This window comes from Taudactylus pleione, unplaced genomic scaffold (genome assembly GCF_031769625.1).
Source record: "Taudactylus pleione unplaced genomic scaffold, aTauple2 ptg000393l, whole genome shotgun sequence".
Classification (NCBI taxonomy): Eukaryota; Metazoa; Chordata; class Amphibia; order Anura; family Myobatrachidae; genus Taudactylus; species Taudactylus pleione.
Genome location: NW_028284794.1, coordinates 9,183,578 through 9,200,098, shown reverse-complemented (window position 1 = coordinate 9,200,098; position 16,521 = coordinate 9,183,578). Strand labels below are relative to the sequence as shown.

The 16,521-nt window shown below is 49.7% G+C and overlaps 1 protein-coding gene across 3 annotated transcripts; it reads left to right on the top strand.

Moving 5' to 3' along the window:
- The first annotated feature begins 2,475 nt into the window (after positions 1-2,475).
- LOC148507454 (transmembrane protein 272-like) lies at positions 2,476-16,159 on the top strand. 3 transcript variants are annotated; one of them, XM_088446039.1, is made up of 5 exons: positions 2,476-2,580; positions 8,856-8,961; positions 10,487-10,537; positions 14,570-14,767; positions 15,748-16,159. In XM_088446039.1, the coding sequence occupies exons 2-5, from the start codon at positions 8,886-8,888 to the stop codon at positions 15,960-15,962; spliced, it is 540 nt and encodes a 179-aa protein (XP_088302165.1). In that variant the 5' UTR covers positions 2,476-2,580; positions 8,856-8,885; the 3' UTR covers positions 15,963-16,159. The 3 variants fall into 3 exon arrangements, with proteins under 3 accessions (XP_088302165.1, XP_088302166.1, XP_088302167.1); XM_088446040.1 differs by lacking the exon at positions 2,476-2,580 and adding an exon at positions 5,258-5,279; XM_088446041.1 differs by lacking the exon at positions 2,476-2,580 and adding an exon at positions 5,271-5,345.
- The last annotated feature ends 362 nt before the right edge of the window (positions 16,160-16,521 follow it).

Below are 16,521 nucleotides of genomic sequence, written 5' to 3'. Positions count from 1 at the left end.
TGAGAGAGAGAGAGGGGGAGAGAGAGGGGGGGGGGGAAGAGAGAGAGGGAGACTGAGTGTGAAGGGGGTGTGGCCTCGCCCTCCCACCTTTTCATCACTTTGGGGGCGAGCCCAGCATAGGGATAGACATCGGAAGCCCACCGTCAAATGATGGCTGGTCTTCCACAATTGAAACTTTCTATGCGATGGTAACTAACCGTACTCTCTAATGTAGCAACGCAACCGCGCTGTGCTGCGGGGTCTATAGGGTACACTACAAATCAGGGGTGGATTGAAAGATCCCGCTGGGCCGGCCCCATGAACCCCTTTGCTGGGCTTGGGTTGACACTGCCTGCCAGCTGCTTCACTTCCGGGATTTGTATTCCGCTATGGAACGCAAACCAGAAGCTCCCAGCTCCACTATCAATCTGCAGTGTCCCCACCCTCCCTCAGCGCCCTTCTCTGTGGCATGGCCGGGCCATCCCCTGGGGAGATGACGTGGACCACGCAGGTAGGCGGGGTTTGTGCAGGTGCGCTGTGCCTGGGAGTAGGAGCCGGAGTAGCGGGACAAGTTGGCAGGGGCTTTCTCAGCACACCTGTGGCTGTCAGCGCTGAGAGAGGGACAGCAGCCGGGACCATTGGGCTGCGGTGAGCTGAGGTGACCCTCGAGTGTGTAGTTAAGCTTCTTCCACTCCCATCCTGCCCCTTCCACTATTACTCCCATCCTGCCCAATAATTATTATTCCCACCACTTCAGCCACCCTGCTCCACACTACTGCTCCCATCCTGCTCCACACTACTGCTCCCACCCTGCTCCACACTACTGCTCCCATCCTGCTCCACACTACTGCTCCCACCCTGCTCCACACTACTGCTCCCATCCTGCTCCACACTACTGCTCCCACCCTGCTCCACACTACTGCTCCCATCCTGCTCCACACTACTGCTCCCACCCTGCTCCACACTACTGCTCCCATCCTGCTCCACATTACTGCTCCCATCCTGCCCCTTCCACTATTACTCCCATCCTGCCCCTTGCTCTGAACTACTACTACTCCCAGCCTACCCCTATCCGCCCCTGCTACATATACATATACCGTCTGGGTGCAGCATGCCCGGCACAGGTGGGGAGGTTGCTGAAGTGAGTCCAGTGTGTTTTTACAGCCAGGAAGCGAGGAGGAGAGACAGTGCAGCTGGCACTGACAGTGCTGAGCAGCACCCAGGACTAAGGGCCTGATTCAGAGCAGGACGCTCTGACTCAGGGCCGGCCTCTTGTTTTTTAGAGCGGCCTCCTGGCCGCTCGCATAGCTGTAGGTGACCACCCACAGCTATAGCGAGCAGCCAGGAAGATGGTCGCGATGGTCAGGACCATCTCGACCATCGGGCTTGCGACGAGACCCTTGTGGTAGGGTCTCGTTGCGCAAGCCCCAGAGTGCTTTCGGCTCTAACAGAGCCGAAAGCACTCCCACTGACATCACTTGTGGCCGGCCCCAGATGGTAGGCGTTCCCATGGGAGCGCCTCCGTCTGGGCAGTCACGCCCCTGGCCCGCCCACCAAAGGGGGCGTGCTGTCACTCAACATCGACAGCACGCCCCCTTTGGTACGAGACCCGGAGCAACGGTTAGGCCGTCGCTATCCGGGTCTCGCACATGCGCACTGGGCCACCATCGACCCGCTTGCGAGCGCATAAGTTATGAAGATTCCCTGATTCAGACAGCAGCCAAGGACCCATAGCTATATTAGGAATTTAAAAAAAAAGGCCACCATCGGAACACAATTGAATGGTTACCATTTGATGGTGGCAAACATCAGAAGGCCACCATCGGATGGTAAAACACTAACATTGAAAAAGAAATCATCGATGGTTAGTAAACATTGGTTTCCGATGTCCATCCCTAGGCCAACATCCCCGGAGATGCTGGGCTGCTCCAGGCTCTCCCGGGTGAAGAGATGATTTACCCCAACTTCAACTCCCACCACGGGACACTGCGACCCGCGGGTGGGATAGCGGGACAGTGCCTAAATAGCAGGACTGTCCCTACAGAAGCGGGACAGTTGGGAGGTATGGCAAAGTGAAGAGCTACCGCTCATATATTCAGTTCGGCAACCTGACAGGTAGGACTTGGTACCAGCCCCGGAATGCCTGTTGTACATCAGATGAGGCGACGTCGCTGGGTTGGCACAACATTGAGGTGTGTACCCAGCTTTAGTTTCTTATTTGCCCTGCATTAGATCTCTTTCAACACTTTGGAGTAAATTTACTAAGATGGGAGTTCTATTAAGAAGTGATGTTGCCCATAGCAATCAATCAGATTCCAGGTATTATCTTCTAGAAGGTGCTAGATAAATGAGAAGCAGAATCTGATTGGTTGCTATGGGCAACATCACTTCTTAAATAGAACTCCCATCTTAAGCTGGGCATACACGTCCAGATAAAATGCCTGTCAGACCATTAGTAAATTTACCCCTTTATGTGGGAGGGCCTTCATTTGGCTGACTAGAGACTGCTGAGACAGGATACCTGATTAGAGAGAACACAGGTGCATGTAAAGAGGAAACGGGGAGAGATGGAGACAGTGCAGGCTGAGAGACTGTCCCAAGGTGAGTATCACCTCTGATACTGCCCAGTCACTAATGATTACTTGTGATACCTGCAGCAAAGTAACGTGCTTCAGGAGTGAATAAAGGAGTGTGATTCCAATGTGACATGGTTTGGTGCTAATTCCCAGTGCACAGTGCTACACCTGTGTCTCCGGATTCCTGGAATGGCACCTTGTCATCCTCTAGCTCACAGGTTCTCAAACTCGGTCTTCAGGACCCCACACGGTGCATGTTTTCCAGGTCTCCTCACAATCACAAGTCAAATAATTAGCTCCACCTGTGGATCTTCTAAAATGTGTCAGTGAGTAATGAATACACCTGTGCATCTGCTGGGTGACCTGGAAAATGTGAACTGTGTGGGGTCTTGAGGACTGAGTTTGAAAACCCCTGCTCTAGCTTGTGCGACCCTGTTCTGTATAGGGGGAGAGGCACAACCTCCTGAGAGAACTAATGTTGCGGTGATTGGGCCGCTGCAGCCAATGCAAATCCACCTTCGTCTATTTACACCTGCTCATAGTATCCGGCTGTGCCTTGTGATTGTGACCCAGACTGCTCCTGACTCTTCTGTGGCTTCTTGACTCGGCTCTGACGCCGAATCTGGGGCTCATTCAGAGATGGACGATATTGCGCAGCCGCCTGTCCAACAAAATGCAAATGCTGCAGGAGCTGTCTACAGGAAATAGACACCCCCTGCATTGCATGTGCGATCTGAGTGCAGCGTCGTTAGCCACTGCCTCGGATCACCATCGAAAACCATCGCCAGCATCGGTCACTATGGCTGCAGCTTTGGCGACCGGCCAGGCTGCATAAGTTGAGACTTGCTTAGCTCGGCCTAAGGACATGGACAGCTGGGTCCAGGAGGTTTGCGTCTGCCAACGCTTACCCTGGGCTCGGCACACCTCCAAATTGAGGGCGACACCCCACGTTTTGGAGAACAAATTCCGGTCGCTGTCCCCGCAATGCCCCTCAAACGCTGCAGCATGTCAATCATGCGGCTAAGGGGGGGCTGCGAGTGAGCGAGCTCACAGGACCAGTTCTGCACAGGCGCCGATCCACAAAGATTGGAGATGTAGACTAACCATTGGTTTGCAATACATCCCTGAATAAGCCCTATGTTTGTTGCTGGCCTGACACTCCTTTCTGGTTTCCTCATGGCAAGTCCCAGTGCCATTGACCAGTCCCTTTATTCCGGTATGCCCCAGCAGGTCACACCTGGGGGTTAGCCAGCGGAGACCTGCGAGCCTAACAGCAGCCATGTTCCAGCCTCCTTATGGGGGTTTGTTAGCCCTGGCAGGAACAGAGGTGCATAGTCTAACGCTTGTTGCTGATAGGGAATCCTCTATACATGGCTCAGTGGTTACAGGGGAAGAGATGGCTGAGCTAGCCAGAGAGAACGCTGGGCTAGAGGTAGGTGTCTGTGAGATGTCACCTCGGCCATCCCACACCACTGCGAAAGGAGTGACACAGTTATGGATTTTGGTGTAAGGGCTAGACTAGGTAAGCAGTAGACAGGACATGCGCCCTATCTCTTGTTGGCCCCTGCATTCTCCTGCGAGGCTCTAGTCCGACACTGCTGGTTGTGAATTGAGAAGAAGCATTTACAAGACGGGATAATCCATACATCAGGTTCAGCAAAGACTGTAAATAAACATGAGCAGCCATGTTTGGGTGCAGTGGTCTCCAATCCCCTCCCCATACATGTTGCCTGACTGTGGAGCTCATTCAGACCCGTTCGCTAGATGCGTTCGCTCGCTCCCAGCGTATGCAAATCCAGCTCACGCCCAGCAAGGCAGGCTATTGCACGGCAAGTGCGATCACTATGTGTATGCAGACGCCCACCGGCCATTCATAAGACGCCCACTTTGCGCACGTCATCACCTGGGAGTGCATGAAAACATTGGTACATCGAGCACCATCGGATGCAATCGCAGCGCTTGAGGCTCGCAAGCACTGCGGTCACTTCAGTGTCAAATCCCACCAAGTGACATGTACTATGATGCTGCCTGTTGATTATGCACACCTCTGATACGACGTTGGGACACTCAGGCACGCCTGCATTCGCACCTCCACTCCCCCCCGTTTCTAGTGGTCTGCCCCTGTCACCACCCACAAACGGCCTCTCCTGTCACTCATCCTGCTGGGCTGTCTATGCTGGGCGAGCGAGGGATCTGTGATCGCACAGTGTAGTTCGCACATGTGCACTGCGATGCATGCGCAGAATTGCGAACGGACTGCAGATACCATCCGGGTCTGAATCAGGCCCAGTGATCCCAAATGGTAATAATGTGCATCCCCACCAAAATGCCGGCAGCGGTTGTGATCTGACTCTGCCGGGTCTGATGGGAATGGGGAGTTCATGGAGGCGCCCAGAGCACCACTGACGGAATCAAGCCAGCACTTGTAGGAGAGGGGATCTCCGCGCAGGACCTGCAGGATAGATCAGATTTTATTTCCACCGAGTAAACTCCCAACAAAATGCCATTTTTAGTTCTGGGTGCTATTTTTCTGTAATCCAGTCTATCTCAGTCTTTATCTGAGTACATGCTCCAGTTATCTCTCTATCTCCCCCCACCCTCCCCCCCTGCTTTCCTCTCCAGTCACACGTACTGTATGTAGGGGAAGTGTGATGCTAGAGATTCAGTGGCTTCAGACTTTCTGTTTCAGTTGTACAGAGTGAGAGACCCCGTGACAGAGAGGAGGTGAGTAGGGTCCTGACAGCTCGCACCCCATCCCCTGACACTTCAGTAGCCTTTGCAACATATGAGGTAAAGTCTCTGCTGGTGCTGCACCAATGGTTGTGCCACCCCTGTAATTATAGACTGAAGTGACCCTAACTCTACATGTTTTTATTTGTGTTTAGCTAATGTTAATATTAAAGCTGCATACACACACAATGATGTTAGTAACCAACGATTTTAGTGAACGATTTTCGTTCGGATTTTCCCTTGAGAAAGTGAACAAACATCGTTCACTAAAAATCGTTGGTTACTAAAATAATCAACGATTTTCAAAAACGATGAACGATTTTTTGAATCATGCATACAGTGAATGGAAATCGTTCATCGTTTATCGTTCATTCTGCACAACACGAACGATTTTCTGAACGAAAATCCTTTGTTGGACAGTCAGAATGGATGATGAACTACAAACTGCAAACATGAACGCGCATGAACGATTATCGTTCATCGTTCAGCGTAAAAAGATGAACGATTTTACAAACGATTTAACGCTGATGACGTCGTTATAGTTAAAGCGTTAAAAAAATCGTTATGTGTGTACGCACCTTAAAGCTGCCTACACCCATAACGATTTTGTAAATGAACGATTTTAGTAAACGATTTCAAGGGAAAAATGAACGAAAATCATGTACTAAAATCGTTCATTTACTAAATGTAATGAACGATTTTTTTGAACTACAAATGATTTTTGCATATTCCCTTAATGAAAATCTTTGGGTTGGTCAGTCTGACTGAACTACAAACTACAAATGTGAACGCGCATGAACGATAATCGTTCATCGTTTTAACTTAGACAGTGAACAATTTTTTCAACGACTGAACGATAAACGATATTGTTAACGATAATCGTTCAAAAAATAGTTGTGTGTGTATGCACCTTTAGTGATAAATAAATAAAAAGACAATAACAATGACTATGAGGCTGCTTGCAGAGCTCGTTATTCAGTGCAGTTACCATTGTTTGACTTCTCTCCTCCATAATCACATTAATTTTCTGGCAGAATATTTGTTAGCATCTAACAGAGGGTTTATAGTCCTCCCCCAATCAGGGCCAGGGCTATCATTAGGCTGAACTAAGGCAGTCACCTAGAGCTCCAACACTTCATGGGTGCCTAAAAAATGACCATTATAATAAGCTGATTGGTTGGTATTTTATCTCCATCCACTTTATCTCTCTCCAAGGTTTAGTAAGAAGACCCCTCCCTATGTCTAGTACACTGTACAGATTTTGGAAACAACCTTGTAAAATAATTCAGTAGATGACCCAGAAAACAAGGATGGTCATTGAATGGCTGACCATTGATGGTCGCCATTGGTGCTTTATATCGATGGATGTCAGGAAACCATCGCCTGGAAACTGTCCACGTATTTTGTGATTGGCAGTTGGCTTTCCCTATCACATTGACCATAAATAATTTGATTTAGTCCTGGATCCCCAACCTGTGGCACCCCTGCCAGTGCCTCGCAGCATCCAGTTTGGGAACCATTGCTAAATGGAAAAGTTATTTTCTTAGGGCACGTATGAAATAAAAACCTACATGCATAATTTCTGATAGGGATGGCAGATGGCAATCAACCATCAATGGTTTCCCAATGCTGGTCTACTGTCTTACCATCGATGGCAGAGGTCCATTGGACAGTGCTTAGCCCCTCCCCTGTTGCGTGACACTTAGCCCCACTCTACTGATGATTGGCCCACTGCATCCTAGCTAGTGATACCCATTGATGTTTCACACCATTGACTGTTTCCAGGCGATGGTTTCCTGAAATCCATCGATATAAAGTACCAATGGCGACCATCAATGGTGAGCCATTCAATGGCCATCCCTCAATGGTGTGAAACATCAATGGGTATCACTAGCCAGGATGCAGTGGGCCAATCATCAGTAGAGTGGGGCTAAGTGTCACGCAACAGGGGAGGGGCTATGCACTGTACAATGGACCTCTGCCATCGATGGTAAGACAGTAGACCAGCATTGGGAAACCATTGATGGTTGATTGCCATCTGCCATCCCTATCAGAAATTATGCATGTAGGTTTTTATTTCATACGTGCCCTAAGAAAATAGCTTTGCCATACAGCAATGGTTCCCAAACTGGATGCTGTGGGGCACTGGCAGGGGTGTCCCAGGTTGTGGATCCAGGACTAAATCAAATTATTTATGGTCAATGTGATAGGGAAAACCAACTGCCAATCATAAAATACGTGGACAAACTGAAGCGCAACCCTGTCCCCCACCACCTAACTGAACCTAAGGGCGATAGGTAACACACAGTTTATTAAATGTTTATTAAATCTTTAAATCGTTTCTCAATAAGAAACTTTTGGCCTCGGTGCGCCATGAAAAACATGTTGAAACGCCCTGATTCCAGGACGTTTGGGAATCGCTGTACTACAGTTTTCCTCTCTTGTGGTTCACAAATGACCCTCAGTCGCTGATTCTGAGTCGGACGCAGCAGCGATATCAGATGCAGTGGAGCAATGTTTTTTTTTGTCCGCTCAAGCGTCCCGATTTTGCACGTACAGAGCCGCGGTACAGAATTGGGCGCACGGTAGTAGAAATGTGAGGGGTGTTCGAGGATGGCGATTGGGAGGTAACAAGGGGGGTGACTAAATAGACACACGGAGATGTTGTGTCTTATGGGAGTGTCGGCGGTGTATAGGGGAAACCCGGTGGCGCACAGAGACGCTAATCCGCTCACACAGGAGGCCAAATTCGGATGGAGAAACTGTCCCCTGGTGCAAGTGTTGATGGTGCGAACAAGCGGTATTTCTACATCTACGGATGCTGATGGTGCTCTTCTCAGTCCTTGCGCACTGAGGGCCTGATTCAGAGCCGGACGCTCTGAACGAGCGCCCGCTCTGAATCAGGGCGTGTTTTTTTTTTTGGGACGCTCCCATAGCTGTGGACGCTCCCATAGCTGTGGGTTACCACCCACAGCTTATGCAAGCGTCCATGATGATGGTCGCGATGGTCAAGACCATCGCGACCATCGGGCTTGCGACAAGACCCTTGCGGTAGGGTCTCGTTGACCGCAAGCCCTGGAGTGATTTTGGCTCTACCAGAGCCAAAAGCACTCCCACTGACATCACTAGTGACCCAGACGGTAGGCGTTCCCATGGGAACGCCTCCGTCTGGGCAGCCACGCCCCCGGCACGCCCACCAAAGGGGGCGTGCTGTCAGTCACCATTGATAGCACGCCCCCTTTGGTGCAAGACCCATAACGACGGCTACCCCGTCGTTATTCAGGTCTCGCGCATGCGCACGACGGAGGCGCCTCCGTCGTGCGCATTTGGGCAACATCGACCTGCTTGCGAGCGCTAAGCACTCGCGAGCGGGTCTGAATGAGACCCTGAGACACACGGACATATACCAGGGAAGGGCTATGTAGCGGCATTAGCGTATAGACGCAGACGAGACCTCGACTCAGAATCAGCCCCTCGGGGCCTCCATTGTTCCTGCATCCTGTATGAGCGACCTGAGGGTCCGTATTCACTCTGTACAGTCCTCACATCCATCGCCCATTATCCCCGCAGGTGCCAGCTCTGCCTAATCCCAGCGGTGACATGGAGGATGGCGACAGCCCCTACACCCCACTGCTGAGGGCAGTCCAGGACCCATTCTTACCAAAGCCCCTGCTAAGTAAGTCTAATAGGTTTATCCAGTGCTGTAATAAAGGGACATTGGGGATTAATTGCTGATTCAGAGACGGACACTAATGCTGCAGCTTCTGCGTCCCTATGACAATAAGCAAATGTCGCAGCCGATGGGATTTGTACTGAGATGCCCCCCCGGCGCCTTCGCAAATCCCAGCGTCTGCGTACAAAGATGCGCCATCAGTCGCAGATCCTTCGATAATCGAACTTCTGAACTGAACACAGAACTGAGACACCAGAGCCATTTTTATTGGTTATGTAATGTATGGGTATACCAATAGAATAGTGTTTACAAGCTACAAATCATCTGTTTTTGGGGGGATGAAGTTAAGATGCCGACGTTAAGGATGCTGGCCGTCGAAATCCTGGTGCCGGAACCCCGATCCGTGGGCAGAAGACCGGCGCCAGAATCCTGACACCATTTGAGATGCCGATGCTGGATTCCGAACAGTTGGCATTCCGAACATAAGTATAGTGGGCCGAGTTCGGTTTAGGCCGCGGGGGGGTTAGGCACCACCGGGAGGGGTTAGGCTGCGGGAGGGTGGGGAGGTTAGGCTGTGGGCAGCGTGGTTAGGTTTAGGCACCACTGGGGGGGGTTAGGGTTAGGCACTAAGGGAGGAGGGTTAAGGTTAGGCTGCCGGGGGGAGGGTTAGGATTCAGGAAGGGAGGTTTAGGGGGTGAAGGGGGGAGAGTTAGAACTTACGGAGCCCCTGTCGGTATTCTCAGCATCAGGATGCCGCTGTCGGTCTTTTGACCCCCCAGCATCCTGACTGCCGGTCTCCTGTATCACACTCGTTATTTGGGGATTTTTCAGTTGGTTTTGTAGTCGATTCTTAGTTGATTTCCAATCCGACTGTAAATGAGGGGATCCTGTAGTGGTCTATGGCAAAATATCGATGTTTGGTCAATGGTCACTTTTGGTCATGATTCGGTCTTATAGTCTTTTATAGTTCATTTTGCCTTTAGTAAATCCCCGATTTGCAAAATAGACTGTCAATCACCTACACATACACCAAAAACCCAAAATCGACCTATAGTAAATATACCCCCATGTCTTTACTTCAGTCCAATGTTGTTGTTATAACCTCATTACTTTTACCGTAGGGGTGTGGTATGAAAGGTCAAAATTCAGAATGTCGACAGGTTCTGAGTATCGACATGGACCCTTGGTCCACAATGAAAATGTCAACATGGTTAAAATTATTACATATTTATCGCGTCGACACCAGAATGCCGCCATACACTTTTCTGCTTATTTTAGTCTAAACATAACCCTAAAAATAAGCAGAAAACTGCACAAATTACTTACTGGTGCCGACATGTTATATATCCGTATTTTAACAATGTCAACATTTGGTCGTCGGCCTAAAGTCCATGACTGATATTCTGAATGTCGACACTCTGACCAGAAACCCAGCCGTAGCCCCCAAGACAAGTAGAGTAAATTACAGTGACCCCTTGTCTTTTGTATGACCCCCCTCCCCTATACCTGTGTTTTCCTCTCTCCTCAGTTGCCGGGAAGTGTCTCCTTGTTGGGATTAGCATTGCCTGTATCACTATTGGTAAGTGTCACATCTATGTAACCCTCCCTGTTCCCAATCTTTGGCTCTACAGTAGGACCTAACCTTTAGTGAGCTTAAGGTGACCAAGACTGCTGGAGACGTGACTGCATATTGGTCCTTTTTGGCTGCAAATCACGGCTTGGATAGGCACGAGAGGACCGCTATTCCTGACCAACATCTCACCAGGAACGGTCATGTATTGACTGAAACCTGCAGGAGATGAGTCAGATGTGTTGTGGTTACTGTCCATCCTCACCAGCCATGGGCAATGGGGAGCAGCCATTCAGCCCGTACTTGTGCAGTGGGCCCCTGTGGTCACTTCATTCATACATCCAGATGTTTAGTGTTGGGTCAAAAAGCTGGATCTGCCTGTAGACGAAGAATTGAAGGATTTAATTGGTACAAAGAGATGATGCAGTCCCCAAACATTCCCCAAACAGTCTTACAGTAGGCCCAAAACAGAGGTTACTTTAATTTAAAGGCAGAAAGTAGAACTCTATAGCTGGGTTAGATACAGAATTTGAGATGTTTGAGATTAATTGTTATTTTTGAAGCCACCTTCTGCAGCACCAGGGACTGCTCTGAGCCATCACTAAAGAGCATTATGGGCATGGTATTAGATAAAAGCACACTTGGATATGTCCGACAAGATGGATAATGGGCCTGAATTGAAATGTGAATGCAAGGCTAATATTTACGCAGTTGAGCGATTATCGGCCGAGTGCACATGCGTCTTAGAAGCAACAAGCATGGGAGGCGACGGAATTGCAACGAAATGCGACTAAGGATTTATTTGGCAGTGATCTGACAGGCAGGGGCCGTTTTGTGGTAAGTAACGGGGAATGGCGACAAAAACGTGGGCATATCGTGACAGTTTCCGGGGCGTGTATCTGTATGCAGAAAATATGGTACCGGCGTCTCTGTTCATGCAGCCATTCTGCACGACAATAGGGTTACTCAGGTCGATGTTTGTACGGCACTTGTTTAGATCTGTGAAGCCGCAGGTGGGCGTCTCAATAGGTGGCTGCATGCATTAGCGTATTTTTGCACAGCAGCAGAGTACGGGATTGTAGCTGCGATTGCAATGGCGTACGTCTCTGAATGAGGCCCAGTGTTTTTAGGGCAGAAATCTTTTATTACAGGGCTTTGGACCTGATGCAAGGCGTGGCGCAGTACCAATGTTTGCGCAGTTCTATTTTGTACTGAACAGGCGCCGGAGTCGCACTGCGATTGCGTCCCAATGATTACCAGCTAGGAACGCATGAGAATCTGGAGGCAGACAAGTGGTATTGGAAAAGGGCGTATCAGGGTGACAAGAGGGGAGTGGCTATACAGATACAGGTGTGTTACTGTCAATGACTGACTTTTTTCGCAGTTGCAGCAATTTTGGCAGCCATGTTCAGGCGGCAATTCTGAGCAACCATACGGCTGCTCTAATCTCCGGTGGTGCCACGGGTGTGCGACCGATGGTGCTGATGGTGCAATGGTTGTGTGACCAATAGTACAACGTTTTATTCAATGCGCCACCTCTGAATCAGGCCCATTATTTTTAAAGGGCTGGAGATCAGGAACATTTGAAGCTGTGCATAAGCTGTAAATAGTGTTCTCAGGGGGGAAATCATTAACTGAGCCCTCATTCCATCACTGTACTCTCCTCCCTATCTACTATATCTCTGTACCCTCCTCCCTATCTACTGTATCACTGTACCTTCCTCCCTATCTACTGTATCACTGTACTCTCCTCCCTATCTACTGTATCACTGTACCCTCCTCCCTATCCACTGTATCACTGTACTCTCCTCCCTATCTACTGTATCTCTGTACCCTCCTCACTATCTACTGTATCACTGTACTCTCCTTCCTATCTACTGTATCACTGTACCCTCCTCCCTATCTACTGTATCACTGTACCCTCCTCCCTATCTACTGTATCACTGTACCCTCCGTCCTATCTACTGTATCACTGTACCCTCCTCCCTATCTACTGTATCACTGTACTCTCCTCCCTATCTACTGTATCACTGTACTCTCCTCCCTATCTACTGTATCACTGTACCCACCTTCCTATCTACTGTATCACTGTACCCTCCTCCCTATCCACTGTATCACTGTACTCTCCTCCCTATCTACTGTATCTCTGTACCCTCCTCCCTATCTACTGTATCACTGTAACCACCTTCCTATCTACTGTATCACTGTACCCTCCTCCCTATCTACTGTATCACTGTACTCTCCTCCCTATCTACTGTATCTCTGTACCCTCCTCCCTATCTACTGTATCACTGTACCCTCCTCACTATCTACTGTATCACTGTACTCTCCTTCCTATCTACTGTATCACTGTACCCTCCTCCCTATCTACTGTATCACTGTACTCTCCTCCCTATCTACTGTATCACTGTACCCTCCTCCCTGTCTACTGTATGACTGTACCCTCCTCCCTGTCTACTGTATCACTGTACTCTCCTCCCTCTCTACTGTATCACTGTACTCTCCTCCCTCTCTACTGTATCACTGTACCCTCCTCCCTATCTACTGTATCACTGTACCCTCCTCCCTATCTACTGTATCACTGTACCCTCCTCCCACCCTACTGTATCACTGTACCCTCCTCCCACCCTACTGTATCACTGTACCCTCCGTCCTATCTACTGTATCACTGTACCCTCCGTCCTATCTACTGTATCACTGTACCCTCCTCCCTATCTACTGTATCACTGTACTCTCCTCCCTATCTACTGTATCACTGTACTCTCCTCCCTATCTACTGTATCACTGTAACCACCTTCCTATCTACTGTATCACTGTACCCTCCTCCCTATCTACTGTATCACTGTACTCTCCTCCCTATCTACTGTATCTCTGTACCCTCCTCCCTATCTACTGTATCACTGTACTCTCCTTCCTATCTACTGTATCACTGTACCCTCCTCCCTATCTACTGTATCACTGTACTCTCCTTCCTATCTACTGTATCACTGTACCCTCCTCCCTATCTACTGTATCACTGTACCCTCCGCCCTATCTACGGTATCACTATACTCTCCTTCCTATCTACTGTATCACTGTACCCTCCTTCCTATCTACGGTATCACTGTACCCACCCTCCTATCTACTGTATCACTGTACCCACCCTCCTATCTACTGTATCACTGTACCCTCCTCCCTATCTACTGTATCACTGTACCCACCCTCCTATCTACTGTATCACTGTACCCTCCTCCCTATCTACTGTATCACTGTACCCTCACTATCTACTGTATCACTGTACTCTCCTTCCTATCTACTGTTTCACTGTACCCTCCTCCCTATCTACTGTTCCCTTCTCCCTATCTACTGTATCACTGTACCCTCACTATCTACTGTATCACTGTACTCTCCTTCCTATCTACTGTATCACTGTACTCTCCTTCCTATCTACTGTATCACTGTACCCTCCTCCCTATCTACTGTATCACTGTACTCTCCTTCCTATCTACGGTATCACTGTACCCTCCTCCCTATCTATTGTATCACTGTACCCACCCTCCTATCTACTGTATCACTGTACCCTCCTCCCTATCTACTGTATCACTGTACCCTCACTATCTACTGTATCACTGTACTCTCCTTCCTATCTACTGTATCACTGTACCCTCCTCCCTATCTACTGTTCCCTTCTCCCTATCTACTGTATCACTGTACCCTCACTATCTACTGTATCACTGTACCCTCCTCCCTATCTACTGTATCACTGTACTCTCCTCCCTATCTACTGTATCACTGTACTCTCCTCCTTATCTACTGTATCACTGTACTCTCCTCCTTATCTACTGTATCACTGTACCCTCCTTCCTATCTACTGTATCACTGTACTCTCTTTCCTATCTACTGTATCACTGTACTCTCCTCCCTATCTACTGTATCACTGTACCCCCAGTATTATTTGCTCCATCACCACACACCTTCCTACCAAGACACTGCTGTCTTCTGCAACTAATGATATTAACTACATACTGATGGTTATAACTTATGTGTTATTCTCATTCCCAGGTGCGATCTACATAAACGACTGTCCCGGCCAGTATCTGATTCCCTACTATCTCATTATTTCGGGGGCGGCATGTCTGCTACTACTCTCCCTAACATGTCTCCCCTGTGGGGACGGCAGAGAGCCGCCATCTGTCAGTCTGGCCACTATTTGTGCACAGTCAGTGATGTTCCTATTCCTTTTTGCTTTCTTCATAGCAGGTGAATATGAGCAGGAAGCAGAGGGTGTGGGGAGCTGGGATATAGGGGATGCGGGAGCTACAAAGAACTGGGAAGATCTAAGTTAGAGAATGGAGGAGCTATGGGGGTATCAATATCATTGTTACTGGAAATATGTGTGCAAAGGTTTGTGGGTGTAGCATTGTTCCAGTATACACCAGCGGGTGATATTCAACACCCCAGCCAGTCAGTGCATCTGTAGCGGTACAGGAAAGCTGGAAGGCTTGGTGGCTGGCGGTAATACCAGGGTCTCTCTGAAGCTAAGTAGAAAGCTACTAGTGTGCCCAGTAGAGCTCTCCACTTTCAACAATTGTAGCCCAAATTCTGAGTGCAGGCAGTCACATGGCAGAGAGTGCTGGTGGTGACAGGCGGCCCACGGGGTGAGAGTGTGCAGGCGGCCCACGGGGTGAGAGTGTGCAGGCGGCCCACGGGGTCAGAGAGTGCAGGCGGCCCACGGGGTCAGAGAGTGCAGGCGGCCCACGGGGTCAGAGAGTGCAGGCGGCCCACGGGGTCAGAGAGTGCAGGCGGATCACGGGGTCAGAGAGTGCAGGCGGCGCACAGGTCGAGAGAGTGCAGGCGGCTCACGGGGCCAGAGAGTGCAGGCGGTCCATGGGGTCAGTGTGCAGCGGTCCATGGGGTCAGAGAGTGCAGGCGGTCCACAGGCCAGAGAGTGAATGCGGTCCATGTGGTCAGTGTGCAGCGGTCCATGGGGTCAGAGAGTGCAGGCGGTCCACAGGCCAGAGAGTGAATGTGGTCCACGGGGTCAGAGAGTGCAGGAAGTCCATGGAGTCAGAGAGTGCAGGCGTTCCACAGGTTAGAGAGAGCAGGCGTGACACAGGGCCAGAGAGTGCAGGCAGGTAAAGAGCAGAGAGTGCAGGCAATAATCTACAAGGCAGATAATCGGGGGAGGGAGGAGAGTGGCGGTTGTACAATGCTCAGAGTTATATATCTCCCCTCTGCAGGTAATGTCTGGATATATTCTCTGAACAATGAACCCTGGGATTCTCCATCAGGCCCAAAGAGATGTAATCGGGTCCTTTACCTGTACGCCTTCTGGATCATAACACTGTGCCACCTCTGTGCCGCTGTCCTGGGTCTCACCTATCTTTGCTTGCTGCTCTTCCTCTGTATCCTGAGAAGGTCAATGCTCTGGCGTTCCTGGGTCAATTCCAGCTGAGAGCCCGGCTGCCCCTGAACCCCGACAGATAATCTGGGAGGAGAAGTCCTGGTTTTGTTAAGCAGATTAACAGTTATTACATAGAACAATTTAAAAAAAACGGCAAACGTTCATAAAGATCAGCTATTCCCAGATACTTTCTATTGAGAACCACCAAAGCTTTACCACCCTTACAATAAAGAATCCTTTCCTATGGTGATGACGGCTTTGTGTGTAATGTAACAGGTGAGGGATGCTATCCCTGTCCCGACTCCTGGGAACCACAGACCTCACCAGTGAGCGGTTGCTGGGTTGGAAGTGGCCTTATATTTTCAAAGTGCTAGGAATGTCCCTGGGCCCATGACCACCCCTCTTTTATGTGCGCCACATCACCACTGCCTGCACGCTATTGGCCCTGCTACTGTACACCCATCAGGGGAGTAGCTGGAGGAATAAGGACCTCATTCAGAGGCTGTCGTTGCGGCCGCTCGGTCGTACGCCTAACGATCGAGAATCTCTGAAAAAAGCAATCGCACGGCTGGTCAGTCGCAACCAAAGTGAAGCCCATACATGAACAAAG

Bases quoted from the DNA above. Each gene is read 5' to 3' on its own strand.
- LOC148507454 (XM_088446039.1), top strand. From the start codon at position 8,886: ATGGAGGATGGCGACAGCCCCTACACCCCACTGCTGAGGGCAGTCCAG. The intron at 10,538-14,569 runs GTAAGTGTCACA...TCTCATTCCCAG, and splicing joins CATTGCCTGTATCACTATTG to GTGCGATCTACATAAACGAC. The intron at 14,768-15,747 runs GTGAATATGAGC...TCCCCTCTGCAG, and splicing joins TTTTGCTTTCTTCATAGCAG to GTAATGTCTGGATATATTCT.